Below are 13,641 nucleotides of genomic sequence, written 5' to 3'. Positions count from 1 at the left end.
AAAGGAGAGGAATATTTTTTCTTCCTTATTATGAAAAATTTCAAACATACAGAACACAGCGGAACGAATTCTGCAATCACAACTCATTTATCACATTGTTAACATTTTGTCATATTTGATTTAGCTATATGTATATTTACACATATATATTTTATATGTGTGTAGACATTTTTTTAACAGATAGGAAGACACTTCACTCCTAACCACTTTATCAAGAGTTTTCTAAAAATAGGAACATTCTCCTGGATAACCATACCATTATTACTTCTAAGAAAATTAGCAATAATTCCCTAAGAAAATTAGCAATAATTCCCTAATATCATCCATTATCTAGTTCAGATTCAAATTTTTCCAGTTATCCCCAAATTGTATTTTATAGCTTTTTTTTTTTTTTAAAGAGAATTCAATTGAGGCTCCCACATTGCATTTGGTCGTCATGCCTCTGCAGTAAGCAGAGGGCGATCTCATCAACTCCACTTAAGGGCCACTGTTTAATTTACTGCAGGTTTGTAACATTTCTCTTCATTAACTTTCAAGACTGCTTCTGTACCATGATGGTCAATGTTTGGAGTAAATATTACTCATAAACTTTAAAGTTAATGAACAATTCAGTTACCACTTATTAAATGTATATTACCATGATAGGCATTACGAAAGATAAAGACAAAAATAGAAGTATCCATATAAACAGAAGTCAGGAAGTAAAATTTTTACAATGAAACACACAGACACAATATGCAAACAGAGGACAACCACAGAACAAAAACAGTACAAGTGTGGCTATGGTACAAGCATAGGCCAGTAACGCATCTTGGATACAGGCTGCCATTGCGCTCAAGCAATTACATAAGGATGCTGTGGGTGGCATATGGCATAGTTATCAAAGACAAAGAAGGAACTAGAAAAATATAGAAGATCAGGGTAAAGGAGTGTGAGAACAGAAAATGACAGGGGATAGAAACAGGCATCCCTGATGGGAACGCAGAGGGTCACCAAAATTTCCTCAAGGATTTCAGTGGCCTCAGGACCAGAGGTCACTGATTTTTGTCACAGGTAACTGCCAAAGTGTCAATGGAAAATAGACTTGGTCAGGGAAGGGATCCTGAAGGGGAATTCTAAGTATTAAGCTGATTGGCTCAGGCTCAGGGGTAACTTGACCTACCCTTGAGAAGCATCGTGATACCATGGCAGTTTAGAGGGCAGCTTGAGTTGAAATCCTGGCTCTCCCATTTACTACCTGTGTAACCATGGGCAAGTTATCTAACCTCTCTGTCCCTCAGCTTCCCCAGCTGCAAATGGAGATAATAATATTTAACCCTTAAGTCTGATGAGAATTAAATAAGTGAACACATGTAACCTAGGTACATGGGAAAAAATCAGCACTTACACATGTTAGTCGTGGCTATCCTCCCCCTGCTCATGTTTGGCTAATTTTTGATAAAACACAACCAAAGCTATCCATGACTTTGCCGCTGGACCTGCTCACCTGAGAATGTCCCCTTGCTGAGACACTCTTTTATCCGATTGGCCTTCCTGACGTGAAATGCTTTTGTAATCTCCTGGTTCATGAAGGCTTCTTTGTTCATGATGTTTTCCACCATCATCCTCAAATCAAACATCTCCAGGACCTCTGCAATCTGAGCCAGGCCCACCAAATCCTTTTCCTTTTCATCCAGCTGCCCTGTATACAGAAACTGAAGCAGGGTCCGGAAAGGGCCTGGCTGAACCGATGAGTCCATCCTGACCACAGTCATCGGGCCCACCCGCTTTGAAATAGGATTGACTTGCATTTCCTTGTGCATTCCAACAAACCCCTTGCTCCAGCCTGACAAAGTCTGCGTCTCGGGAATGGAGTCCTCGGCTTCTAGCCCCAGAGTCTCCTGTTGGAACAGGTTCTGGCTCGAGGACTTCCACTGATCGGCCTGAGGCGTCCTTGGGGTGCCCTCCTCCTTCTCCTCATCTGGGTCAACACTCAATGCCCGCCCCTCGAAATCCCTGCTCTGCCTCTCTTTCTCACAAGCTCCTTTGCTCCAATTCGGTGTTTCTTCACATTCCATTAAAAAAAGATCATAAAATTTGGAAGAGGAGGTAGCGAGGTAAATTCGGTGTGCAAAGATGTGTTCCTGGTCCTGAAGGATGAACAGGACGTCGGCACACAGAGGATTGTCCAGTAAACAGGCAGCTTCGTTCGTCCCCATGGACGGACATTCTGGAACTTTGATGACCGGTGGAGGGGCTTTTGGAGGTAGGAATGGTGCCTGAAGTAAAGGCTTCTGAACTTTCTTTAAGTGGGATTTCCAGAACTGCAGGTGCCGGCGGGAAATCAGCGCTGCTCGGATTGCATTGTCAAACACATCCTTGATTCCAAACTGGTCAAATACGCTTGTTTCGTAGTATGGTATACCAAGTTCCTTTGCAACCTCTCGGCCTTTTTCTGGGGGCAGGATATCCCCTCTCTTTATGGGCCTGAAATACAATATTTAAAAAATTATAATCAGCCTTATTTTAGGAAAAAATTAATAACCAGGGCCTATCTAAGCATCTAACTGAATTATACATTTAAAACCTTAATTAGGCTTTTCATAAGGCTCTTGAAAAATCTACTACCAACTTCAAGTCTTTCAAGTACAAAGGACTTACGACTGCAGAAAAAAAATGTTTTCAGGAGTAACCACAGTTACTGAAGTATCAGCCATTTACTAGCTATTTGATCCTGGGTAAGTTACTTAACCTCTTTAAGCCTCGGTTTTCCCATCTGTAAAATAGGAATAATAATAATGAGTACTTCCATCTGAAAGGACTATTAAGAGGTTTAAATGAGACAATATGCTTAGCATAGTATGTCCTCCACAGTAAGTGTTTGACAAATGTTAGCTGTTACCATCATTATCACCACCATCATCATCTTCATTTTCATCATCATCATCACCATCTTATGCTTAAATTTTGCTTTATAACTTTAAAATGAATCCATACATTTTCTCATTTGAACCTCACAATAACCCTATGGGTATTATTTTTATTCTACATTCTGAAGAAACTGAGGCAGAGAGTTCAAAGGTTTTGCCTAAGGTCATCACATTTGCAACTTGCTGAGAGACCTCTACTAAGTGATTAAGAGTCTAGAACTCCACACTCCTAGTTAAATAGTCCACATCCAACAGCTCCTTAAGTCCCCTCTATTAGATTTGTGAAGCTTCTTTCATACTTTCCCCTTCTCTTCTACTCTCTTCAGTCAGGCCCTCATCATCTTTTGCGTGGACTAGTGCATTAGCCTCTTAACTGTTCTTCCTTCAGACTCTTCCACACTTTAGCTCACAGTTCTCATTGCTGCAAGAAAAACCCTTACATATCACAAGTATGACTTGGTTGCAATTCTGTGGTTCCACAAAGCCCATGGGGGAAGTCTATACCCTTTGGGCTGGCACATATGGCCCATTTACAGTCTAATCAAACCCAGGGAGGCCAAACGTTCAGAAGCACTATAAGGAGAATAGTGTTGTGATTATGGCATAACCATGGTAAAGACACAGATGGTTTCCAGAATATAGTCAAGATGTGATTTGCAGTTACACTCTTCACAAACACATACTTGATTCTGAGACATACTCTTAGGAATTGATGTTCCTAAGTAAATATCTGACCAAAGGTAATGTGTGTGGCAGGCACTGGTCTTAGGAGAAATAAGATAATACTGGGTAGAATTTGGATTTGAAGACCTGGGTTGAAAAGAAGAAAAACTGTAGGGTGTTGCAGAGGTGGAAGGGAAGTGCGAGGAAGAAGGTTTAACTTCAAGGTTTGCTCCTGTGGGCAATCTGTGCTCCTTGTTCCTCGCACTGACTTGAAAATCATTAACTGATGAAACTCTCCAAGACTTAGCTCAAATACCACCAGAACTGCTTTATAGAAGGGACCATCCCCTCCGCTGTCCTCTAGAGCTCGGAAACTCTCCTCTGGTCCTCCACATGGCCATGATTGTGAGGCCCAAGTACCTTAACCTATTCTTTTATACAGAAAGTTCCGGATGCCAGGGGGAGTCTCTCTTTCATCGTAAGTCCTCTTTCCTTCTATGTGGCTTCTAATATTCAATTCCTAGTCCATGCATTTAAGAATAAAAGAATTGTGAAAACTGAACATGAAGCGTTTTCAGAAAATTTATCCAAATTGTACCTAGAACATCGAAAATTGTCTAAACAAAGTATCATTTGCTTCTGCTGTGAGAGCATAAAAAGTTGTGTCTGTATAAAATTTTGAATCAAGCCCATTAGGTAAACATCAAAAGAAGGTATTAAAGGGCTGGCCTGGTGGTGTAGCGGTTAAGTCCAGCACGCTCTGTTTTGGCAGCCTGGGTTTGGATCTTGAGTGTGGACCTGGACCACTTGTCAAGCCATGCTGTGGTGGCAACCCACATACAAAATAGAGGAAGACTGGCACAGATGTTAGCGCAAGGCTAATCTTCCTCAAGCAAAAAAAGAGGAAGATAGGCAACAGATGTTAGCTCAGAGCAAATCCTCCTCACCAAAAAAAAAAGAGAAGGTATTAATATCAACATTTTGGGAAAAGCTATGCTCTCCAGCAAAAAGTGTAGTTAAACATAAAACATACATAAAAATATTTTTTATAAAGGGAATATTGAGGGAGTATAGGTTTTTAAAGACTTATGTCCCCCCCAAATTGGTATCTACATTTTACATAGAGTGAAACAAATCCTCCTTCAAGTTGATTTTTAAAATTGTGACATTTTAAAAAAATATAACCACTAAAGACATTTAAAAATCAGTGTTGTTGTTTTGCAACTACGGGTCCATATGATTTTTAAAAGCTGGAGACTGTCATCGTGGGAATGAAATACTCTTAGAGGTTGGATTGAGGAAAATGAGAAGATTAAAAACACTTTGATATGCGTATTTGTATGAACCCGATAGTCCTGAGGCCAAGAATTGTGGCTGATGACTCTGAATGTTAGCTAACTTTATTATAATAATCATAATTTCAAGAATGACATTATTATGAGTAGTTAACATTTTGTTTAATACTTTACAAATTTCGAAGTACTTTTATACATACCATGTCACACTTACAGAATTCACTTCAAGCACTGGCCAACCATTTTACAAAAATGGGTTCCTACCTAAGAGGAGATGGTGAGTGTGAGAAGGGTCATGATACGCCCCCTCATGACTAACAAGCTAACTTAAAGTGTATTGCTCATTGGTGGGGTCTCAGAACCACTGAAGACCAGAACCCTAGGCTACAGAGACACCTGCTACCTCTAAATTTTAATTTGGCCGGCACACTGAAACACAGTCCCTTGACTTACCTCGCTAACGGGCGTCTGGCTCGATTAACAGCTTCAAGATCAGCATAGCGGAGATCTAGCTGGCAGCCAACCAGGACAACAGGTGTGCGAGGGCAAAAGTGCTTTATTTCTTGATACCACATGCTTTTCACATGATTTAGGGAATTGGGATTAGCGATCGAAAAACAGAGGACCACAACATCAGATCTAAAAAGAAATCACAAAAGAAGCTGTATTGCCTTTTAACTTTTTTTTCTTTTATCATTAGGGTTCCTCCCCACCCCCATCCATTTAATGCCAATTATCACATCACAATTGAAAAAAAAAGACCCCATATTAAAACACATCTCGGAGTCATGCAAACAGCCTGAGAAGCCCCCACGTTCCAGCACCAACACAGTCTGAGCTCATTTCCATATTGCACTGCAGAATACCTACAGGTTGAAAAGTTTCCAGTGGCGTTATTTTACAGTAGAGATGGTTACCCAAACTTGACTCACTCCTGGAACCACAGCATGCTGAACTATTTCTGCTCATCACAAGAAATAGTTTCAAGATAAAAGAAAATAAAAACTACCTTTTACCAGTTTAAACATACAGGTGATGATGATTCAATCCAATGAGATAAAGCAAACAGTTTAAACACTACTGAAAATGTGACAGGTATTTGCCGTGCATGGTTGGCAAATACAGAAGGATTTCTGCCCTTCTTGCCACTTAAGCACACATGTAGAGAGCACAACCACTGATCTGTTTCTGAAAAGAATAAATCCTGAATTTGCAGGAATTTTGACTCTTTACTAGGTATAAGGCAAGAAGGTAGTATTTAACATAAAACTAGCAAGAGTTAGACGGATGGCTAATAAGATGAGAAAATGTTAGAATTAGATTTCTCCCTGTTATATATGACACATAGCAGGTATACGGGGAAAAGAAAAATTGCTTTATAGTCAATTTTGACAGAAGGATCTTCTATTTTTATATAATAACTTACAATTCTAGAAGCCAAAGAAGTGTTTTACAAAACAGTTGTTTAATTATGGTGTTTGACAGATAGCTGCTAAAAGGTATCTTTAACAAGAATTATAAACCATCCTTCTAGGTTAAAATATGCTGAATGATGACTTTGGAAACATTGAGGAAGAAGAGTATAAAGAATAGGAAAAGTCAGGGGCCGGCCTGGTGGCGCAAGTGGTTAAGTGTGCGCGCTCCGCTGCGGTGGCCGGGGGTTCGTGGGTTTGGACCCCAGGCGCGCACCAATGCACTGCTTGTAGAGCCGTGCTGTGGTGGAGTCCCATATAAAGTAGAGGAAGATGGACACAGATGTTAGCTTAGGGCCAATCTTCCTCAGCAAAAAGAGGATTGGCATCAGATGTTAGCTCAGTGCTGATCTTCCTCACACACACACACACACACACACACACACACACAAAACAAGAATAGGAAAAGTTATGCATAAGGATTCAAAATTATCTTGCAGCTAAATTCAGAAATAAACTCTTACAATTTTATTAGATGTTAATTTATTGCCTTTATTGTTTACGTAATGAGAAGAATCAAGTCGATGAATCAAAACACCTTCTTTTTAAATCATTAATGAGCTTTTCCCCCTACATATCAATGAAGACAAACGAATATACCCAGGCAACCATAAAATTTCTAAAAATAATCATTTGCAATGCAGAAAACTGCAGGGTGCTTACATTAAATGTAATTCACAAGTTGAGTCTTTAAATTTATACCCAAGAAAAACCACATTAGACCACAGCAAATAGAGGGAAAAATCCTGAGATTAAAATATTTACAAATTATAAAAGAGGAGCTAGGTCTCAAAGTAGATGAATATATTAATCTGCATGTTTAGAATGTCCTTGAAATAAAGATATTATGAAAGATTCTTAGACATTGGAAAATATAATATGTGTAAAAATATGGATAAATATATAAATGAAAGGGAAGCATGTCTTGTCTTGGAGATTCTGATTTAGTTAGTGGAATACTCTTTGCACGGTCTTACTTCTAATCAGCATAAATAACAATACCCAGTAAAGCTAAGAATGCTTTGAATTTCACATTTTTTAGGAGCTGAGTTTTCTATTATTCATAGTCCTATTTATACAGGATATCTGATGCAGCTCTGCTATAAGCTTCGTCCTGATCACAAAATAAAGCCACCATGAATTTTGGCACAGTGAGAATAATATGGCAATAATCTGAGGTTCAATATTATAGAGAAATAATTGAGTAAATGTATCCAGCACCTAAATGTGGAATAGTATGTATATGCATAAAATTGTTCTAGTTGGTGCCTTCTATTTCCATATTAAGGCACATGGCCATGAAGGGAATCATTCTCAGAGCTTAATTTACATGAAAGACATGTAGCTAAATGTCAATTCCGTTATCTAATTTTATGATACAGCATGTGAGGTTTTGAAATCAGAGCTAGCTTGGTTGCCAAGGTTACTGTGATAACACTCATGCCACTGAACACATACTAGTTACTATCCAGATGACCTGTAAACAAGTACAGACAGGACCTTGGGGGTTGGAAAAAAATGGACTCTCCTGATGATAGTAGCACAATGCCATCCCACAATACAGGTCCGGAGGGCCCAACTTCTAACTATGTCGCATCAATAGCTCAATGCATGAAATGTTGTCGGGAAGCTAGAAAAATAATTCAATGCTCTGTAAATATTTCAACTCAAAAGGATGATAAAGAGAAGAGGTTGTACTGAGAGCAACACTACCTCTGAAGCTAAAATAACTTACTGAGTCAAAATTCTATTCGTATCCTTAGAATGTTATTCTTTTTTTCCTTCTAAACTCATATATAGGTGCTATGAGAATCTGTCCCCATTATTTTACATTGAAAGCAGTTAAAAAATATCATATTAGCTTAAATGTCTTTGGTTTAACCCTTGTTGATCTAAATACAAATGCAAGTTAAGAAAACATTGTGTACAGATTATACACAACGCTATTCTTTCAGCCTGCCATATGAATGTAGTATCCTAAACCTTTTTTGAATCAATGGATGTAGTGATAGGGCTATAGAAAGATGCTGCTTTGACATATTCTTCCTTATCCCAATATTCTTTTCTAATTCCTAATTCTCAACACATCAGTATCCTCTGTGATATAAACACCTATACAATCAAGTAACTATTTTGAGAATTCCCTCTAGATTTTGAGCCATTTTTCTATCTCGTCAAAGAAGGCACAAGACCTGCAGCTAAGAATATCTCCAGCTTTAGGCAGAATTCCAAGGAACTAGAGATATTAAATAACTTTGAATCAAAACATTCATTCCCGAGTGGAGACTGTTCAATGTCTGACACAAGCTCATGTTTAAAAATGCCATTCCTATGAAGGATAAAAAGAAAAAGGCAAGTTCTAGCATTTCTATTTCTATGGCTCTGTTAAATTTTCTCACTTTGAAGAGGTAAGTGTAAAAATAATTGGGAGGGGGAGGTGTGATGAGGACATTCTCACACATTAGGCAGCAGGGTTAGCCTAGAAATGACCTCAGGGTTCTTATTTCAGCCGTAAAAAGAATCTGATAGAATTTAAAAGGAGTCTTACAGCCATTTGGAGTAGAATGCACGAGAATTTGAGAATGCAGAGGCAAAGTACAGAGTAGACAAAACTCTAGACTCCAGAACTTGAATATTGAGAGGGGGTAGGAAGAGGTTTGGATCTTTTTGGATAGGGGTAAGTGGCTTTATTAAAGAAAATCAGGATTACAAAGGACTTATGAGTGTATGGTCTCAGCTGTTTGCCTAAGAATATTTATTTTTTTGGAGAAAAATGTGATTTCTTGTTCCTAAAAGGAAAATATCACTATGAAAGTTTCACTGACTTTTATAACTAACACATCAACTAATGTTAACATTAGTTAACTAACACATCAAATAATGCCCATGAAATAATGTTTTGATTAGATAAGTAGAAAACAATCCAAAGTAAATCTATGTGTGGAAACAATTGCCAATCTCCAGTTTCATGAAGGGGTCGGAGATGGGGAGAGGATCAGAGAGAGACCTAGTCATCCAAAAATGCTTGAGCTGATAAGGCCAACCTCAGTTGTATCAGCTTTTCTTCAGACATTAAACAAACAAAAAAAGCATATTTTTTCAGTTATCTTTCAAGGAGAACACTGGCCAAAGTTAGCATGTGAAAGATTGGCAAAGACATCTGGATAACATAAGGAGTACATGCAAAGTTGGGACCAATCTTTGTTGGAGGATTAAAGAAAAAAATCTGAAAAAAGTGCATCTTACCCACATATCTTGGCCCGAGCTAGACTTTAAACAGAAAATGCCACACATGTTCTCAAGGCCTGTCTTTATAATATCTCCAGTCAAATATAGCAAACTTGGTGGGAAAAGATCAGAGAAACAGCCAGAAGCTAAACTGCTTTTCCAATCAGAAATACCAAATTCATCTTTTGAAGAAGTGGTTGAAGAAAGGTAGATAATTAATATCAAAAATTTGTTGGTAGGAATCTAAGTTCTCTCCTATCACAGAAATGCTTTGTGTCTTGTTAGTTTGTCTTCCCTTTTCTGGTCCCAACCACTTCGTCACCACTGTTCAGCCAAGGAGCTGCGGGCCTTGGATTTTCTTACCTGTTTAAGTGAAAAATTAATTCCTAAATTATCCTTTATCTAAGAGCCTAAGATCAGGCCAATCTCAGGGGCAATGTGAAGGATAGTGTGAGTGGGACACTCTAGATAGCTGTGAGTGGGACATCCAAATGCCCTTCTCCAGTGTGCCAATTCTGGTTGGGTCTGCTGCTGACGAACACTTGGTGACCAAGAGTAAGCTAACAATTATATTTATCTGAGTCTCGCTTGGAAGTATCTCTTTCTTAACACACTCTTTTAAGCCTTTTGTTCTATGGTAGGATCCCACCTCTTTATATGTCACTACTGCCTATTATTATTTCTTTTTTTTAGTAGCGACATCCATACCCTTTATATTGGTAGAGATCATGATCACATTTTAATCGTCCTCTTTTCTTTGTCAATGTGCACAAGTCCCATTCTGGCAAAGATTCAAGCAGAAGTCCCTGACCCCCAACTTTGGGGCTTCAAGCTTCCTTCTACCTCCTGATAACCGAGGTAGGCTCTTTACAGAAACATTTTCAGAACCATTCATGTCAACAACACACCTTTCATGCATATAGTCTGACAGCGCTATGCAAACAGATCAAAACAGCACAAAACAGCTGATAGCATGGCAGAGAAAAGAAATGTGTAACACGTGGCTTTGGAAAATTTTAGTAGGGGAGCAGCCTGGTGTGTATGAGATGTGGAGGGAGTTGTCAGTGATGGTGAACATAACCACCTGGAGATGAATGGCTGTGTGAGCTCATACTCATGGAAGATGGAGAGGCCTACAGGGGAGCGCCTGGCAGGGGATCTGGGGAGAGCAGGGCAGTACCATGCAGCGCCCTGGATGTGAGCAGAGAAATCAAGTTAATACTTTACCAATAGCAGTGAGGCTTCTTAAGGAGAGATGTTATGTGGGGAAAACTGTGAAAACATCCTGAAATATATCCAGATTTGGGAGTGATTAGCATGCGCAACTATTTCTTCCAAGTCCATAACTTTATGTTTAGTAGGCAGCAAGATTTTAAACCAGTCTTCCCCCACCCTACAAAAATGGGACCAAAGCAATGTGCTCTTAAGTGCAGGAAAGCCATATCAACATCCCACCAATGCCACCAAATCCTGAGAGAGATAATACTCGAATCTTAAAAATGGTTGGTTTGACCATCATAGTACAAATATCACAGGGGCAATGCCCTACCATAGAAGGTTATGAGTTATCATCCAATGGAAACTGGCTATTTTTCACTTGATATCCCATTTTCTATACTTAGCAATTTATAGTCCCTTTAGGCTATTCTTATACCTCACACCATCATCAGAAAAAGTTGAATGCATTTGAAACTGGGTGAAGCACAAGTAATTTATTAAAAGAAATAGCTTACGCAATCTCATTTAACTCCTGATCAATGAAAGCAGGAAGCACGGACATAAAGAAAGCTTGCTTAACAGGAGAAGGTGAAATTGTGGTAATAAATTCCCTCCCTACTCCACCTCTCATTCTCATTTCTCTTTGGCTTTTCCTGAAGCTAAATGACTGAGGAACTTCCTTCCTACACTGTTAATGTTTTCTCCTGAGAGCAAGACTAGCCATAGATATAAGAAGGCCTCCGTGTCAGCTAGAATGTCAGATGGGACGTCTCTGGGATTAACCTCCCTGACTCTTCTGAAATGAAACTGTGTAAACCAGCAAGATCATTCCATGATAAGAAAGGGAGTTTACGCAGGCCTCTCAGTAGTCCTCTTTGAATTGATAAAGGTACAAGGACTTGTCAAGTTACTTATCCAGTATCAATAAGCAATCATTCAACCATTTCTTCCAGAAATATTAACTGATAACCAACTGTGTAGCAGGCACTCTTCCAGACATTGGCGATATGGCAATTAAAGACACTAAGTGCTGTCCTCATGCTTATCCTCGTCGTGCTTACATTCTAGTGGAGAACAGAGACAATAAGCAAGAAAAATATGTAGTGTGCTAGGTAGTGACCAGTGCTAACCAGGAAATAAAGCAGGGAAGGGGGACAGAAATACTGGGGAGCTGTTGAAATGAGGTGGCCAGGAAGCGCCTCACCGAGCGGATGACATTTCATAAAGACCTGAAGGAAGTGAGGGAGCTAAGATACTGATATCTGGAGGGAGAGCACTGTGGAAGAGGAAACAGCTAGTGCACAGGCCCTGAGGGAGGAACACACCTAGGATGTTTCCCTGAGGGCAAGGGAGAAAACAGCAGGAGTGAGCTCAGAGAGGCAATGCGAGGCTGAGGTACAACGGCCTCACGGGTGTCTGGCTCTTACTTTGAGTGAACTGGTAGACCATTAGGGGTTTCCGAGCAGAATGACATGATATAATTTACGTTTTAACAGGATCACTCCACTGCTATAATGAGAACTGACCAAATGGTGGTGGTGGGGGGTGGTTGTCAGGAGGGATAAGGCAGAAGGAGAGGACCAGTTAAAAGATAATCCAGAGGGATGATGGTGACTTTGGCCTGGGAGCAGTGCAGGTGGTGAGAAGTAGCTGCATTCTATATATATGTGTAACAGGGTTTGCTGATGGACCAGGTGTGGGATATGACCAAGAGGAGTCAAGAATGATGCTAGAGTTTCTGCCCTGAGCAATTCTTTCTTCCCTGTTCCTGGTACTGACATCTTGAATTCAGTATTTCTAAGACTGAGTTGTAATTATTTATGTTGCTGTCTTCTCCACTATACTGTGAATTTCATCATCAGGGATTTTGTTCCGTTCCTACTAGTTCCTCTCCCATTGCACACAACACGGTGTTTGTAACAAAAGAGGCCCTCAATTACTGTTTATCAAATAAAAAGGCCTTATAGATATTTCTGGTTAAAAAATATAGATACAGGGGCTGGCCCGGTGGGGTAGCGGTTAAGTGCGTGTGCTCTGCTGCGGTGGCGTGGGGTTCGGATCCCGGGCACCCACTGACATACCGCTTGTCAAGCCATGCTTATGTGGCGGCGTCCCACATAAAGTGGAGGAAGATGGGCACAGATGTTAGCCCAGGGCCAGTCTTCCTCAGCAAAAAGAGGAGGATTGGTGGACATTAGCTCAGGGCTGATCTTCCTCACACACACACAAAAAATATATAGATACAAATAAGTCCGCAGACCCAAAGTCTAAAAGAAATAAATTTAGGCCTAAAATAAACCAGTTAGGGAATAAGTTAGAGTTTTAATAAAGAATGAAAATAGTATGTGAGCTATTATATGTCTTCAGACAATTATTGCTAAAAGACAGCCTTATAATATCTTTGGCATATAGCAGAGATTAACCTGTTAATATACATATACATACATATGTGCATGTATATATATATATATTTTTTTCGGTGATGAAGATTAGCCCTGAGCTAACATCTGTTGCCAATCCTCCTCTTTTTGCTGAGGAAGATTGGCCCTGGGCTAACATCTCTGCCCATTCTCCTCTATTTTATGTGGGACGCCTGCCACAGCATGGCTTGATAAGTGGTGAGTAGGTCTGTGCCCAGGATCCAAACCTGCAAACCCCGGGACACAGAAGCAGAGTGTGCGAACTTAACTACTATGCCACTGGGCTGAGCCCAATATATAATTTTAATTATCTGAATTTATCTAAAAATTCCATTTACCCCATCTAATTGGATACTTTTATAACACCAGAATAACAACGGATTAATGATCTCTTCCAGGAATTAGATTATCTCCAGAATCAACGGAAATGTGAAGA

At 39.7% G+C, this 13,641-nt stretch overlaps 1 protein-coding gene across 2 annotated transcripts in view; it reads right to left on the bottom strand.

The window, feature by feature from the left end:
• RHOBTB1 (Rho related BTB domain containing 1) overlaps positions 1-13,641 on the bottom strand; it is a 103,926-nt gene that overhangs the window by 15,134 nt on the left and 75,151 nt on the right. For both annotated transcript variants that reach the window (XM_058543380.1, XM_058543379.1), the window contains exons 5-6: positions 5,321-5,506; positions 1,487-2,466 (exon numbers count right to left, since the gene is read on the bottom strand). In XM_058543380.1, coding sequence (XP_058399363.1) covers positions 1,487-2,466; positions 5,321-5,506 — 1,166 coding nt within the window. The remainder of the gene's footprint in view (positions 1-1,486; positions 2,467-5,320; positions 5,507-13,641) is intronic.

Source organism: Diceros bicornis, chromosome 6, assembly GCF_020826845.1.
Source record: "Diceros bicornis minor isolate mBicDic1 chromosome 6, mDicBic1.mat.cur, whole genome shotgun sequence".
In the NCBI taxonomy this organism is placed as follows: Eukaryota; Metazoa; Chordata; class Mammalia; order Perissodactyla; family Rhinocerotidae; genus Diceros; species Diceros bicornis.
This window is presented reverse-complemented; position numbering and strand designations above follow the sequence as displayed.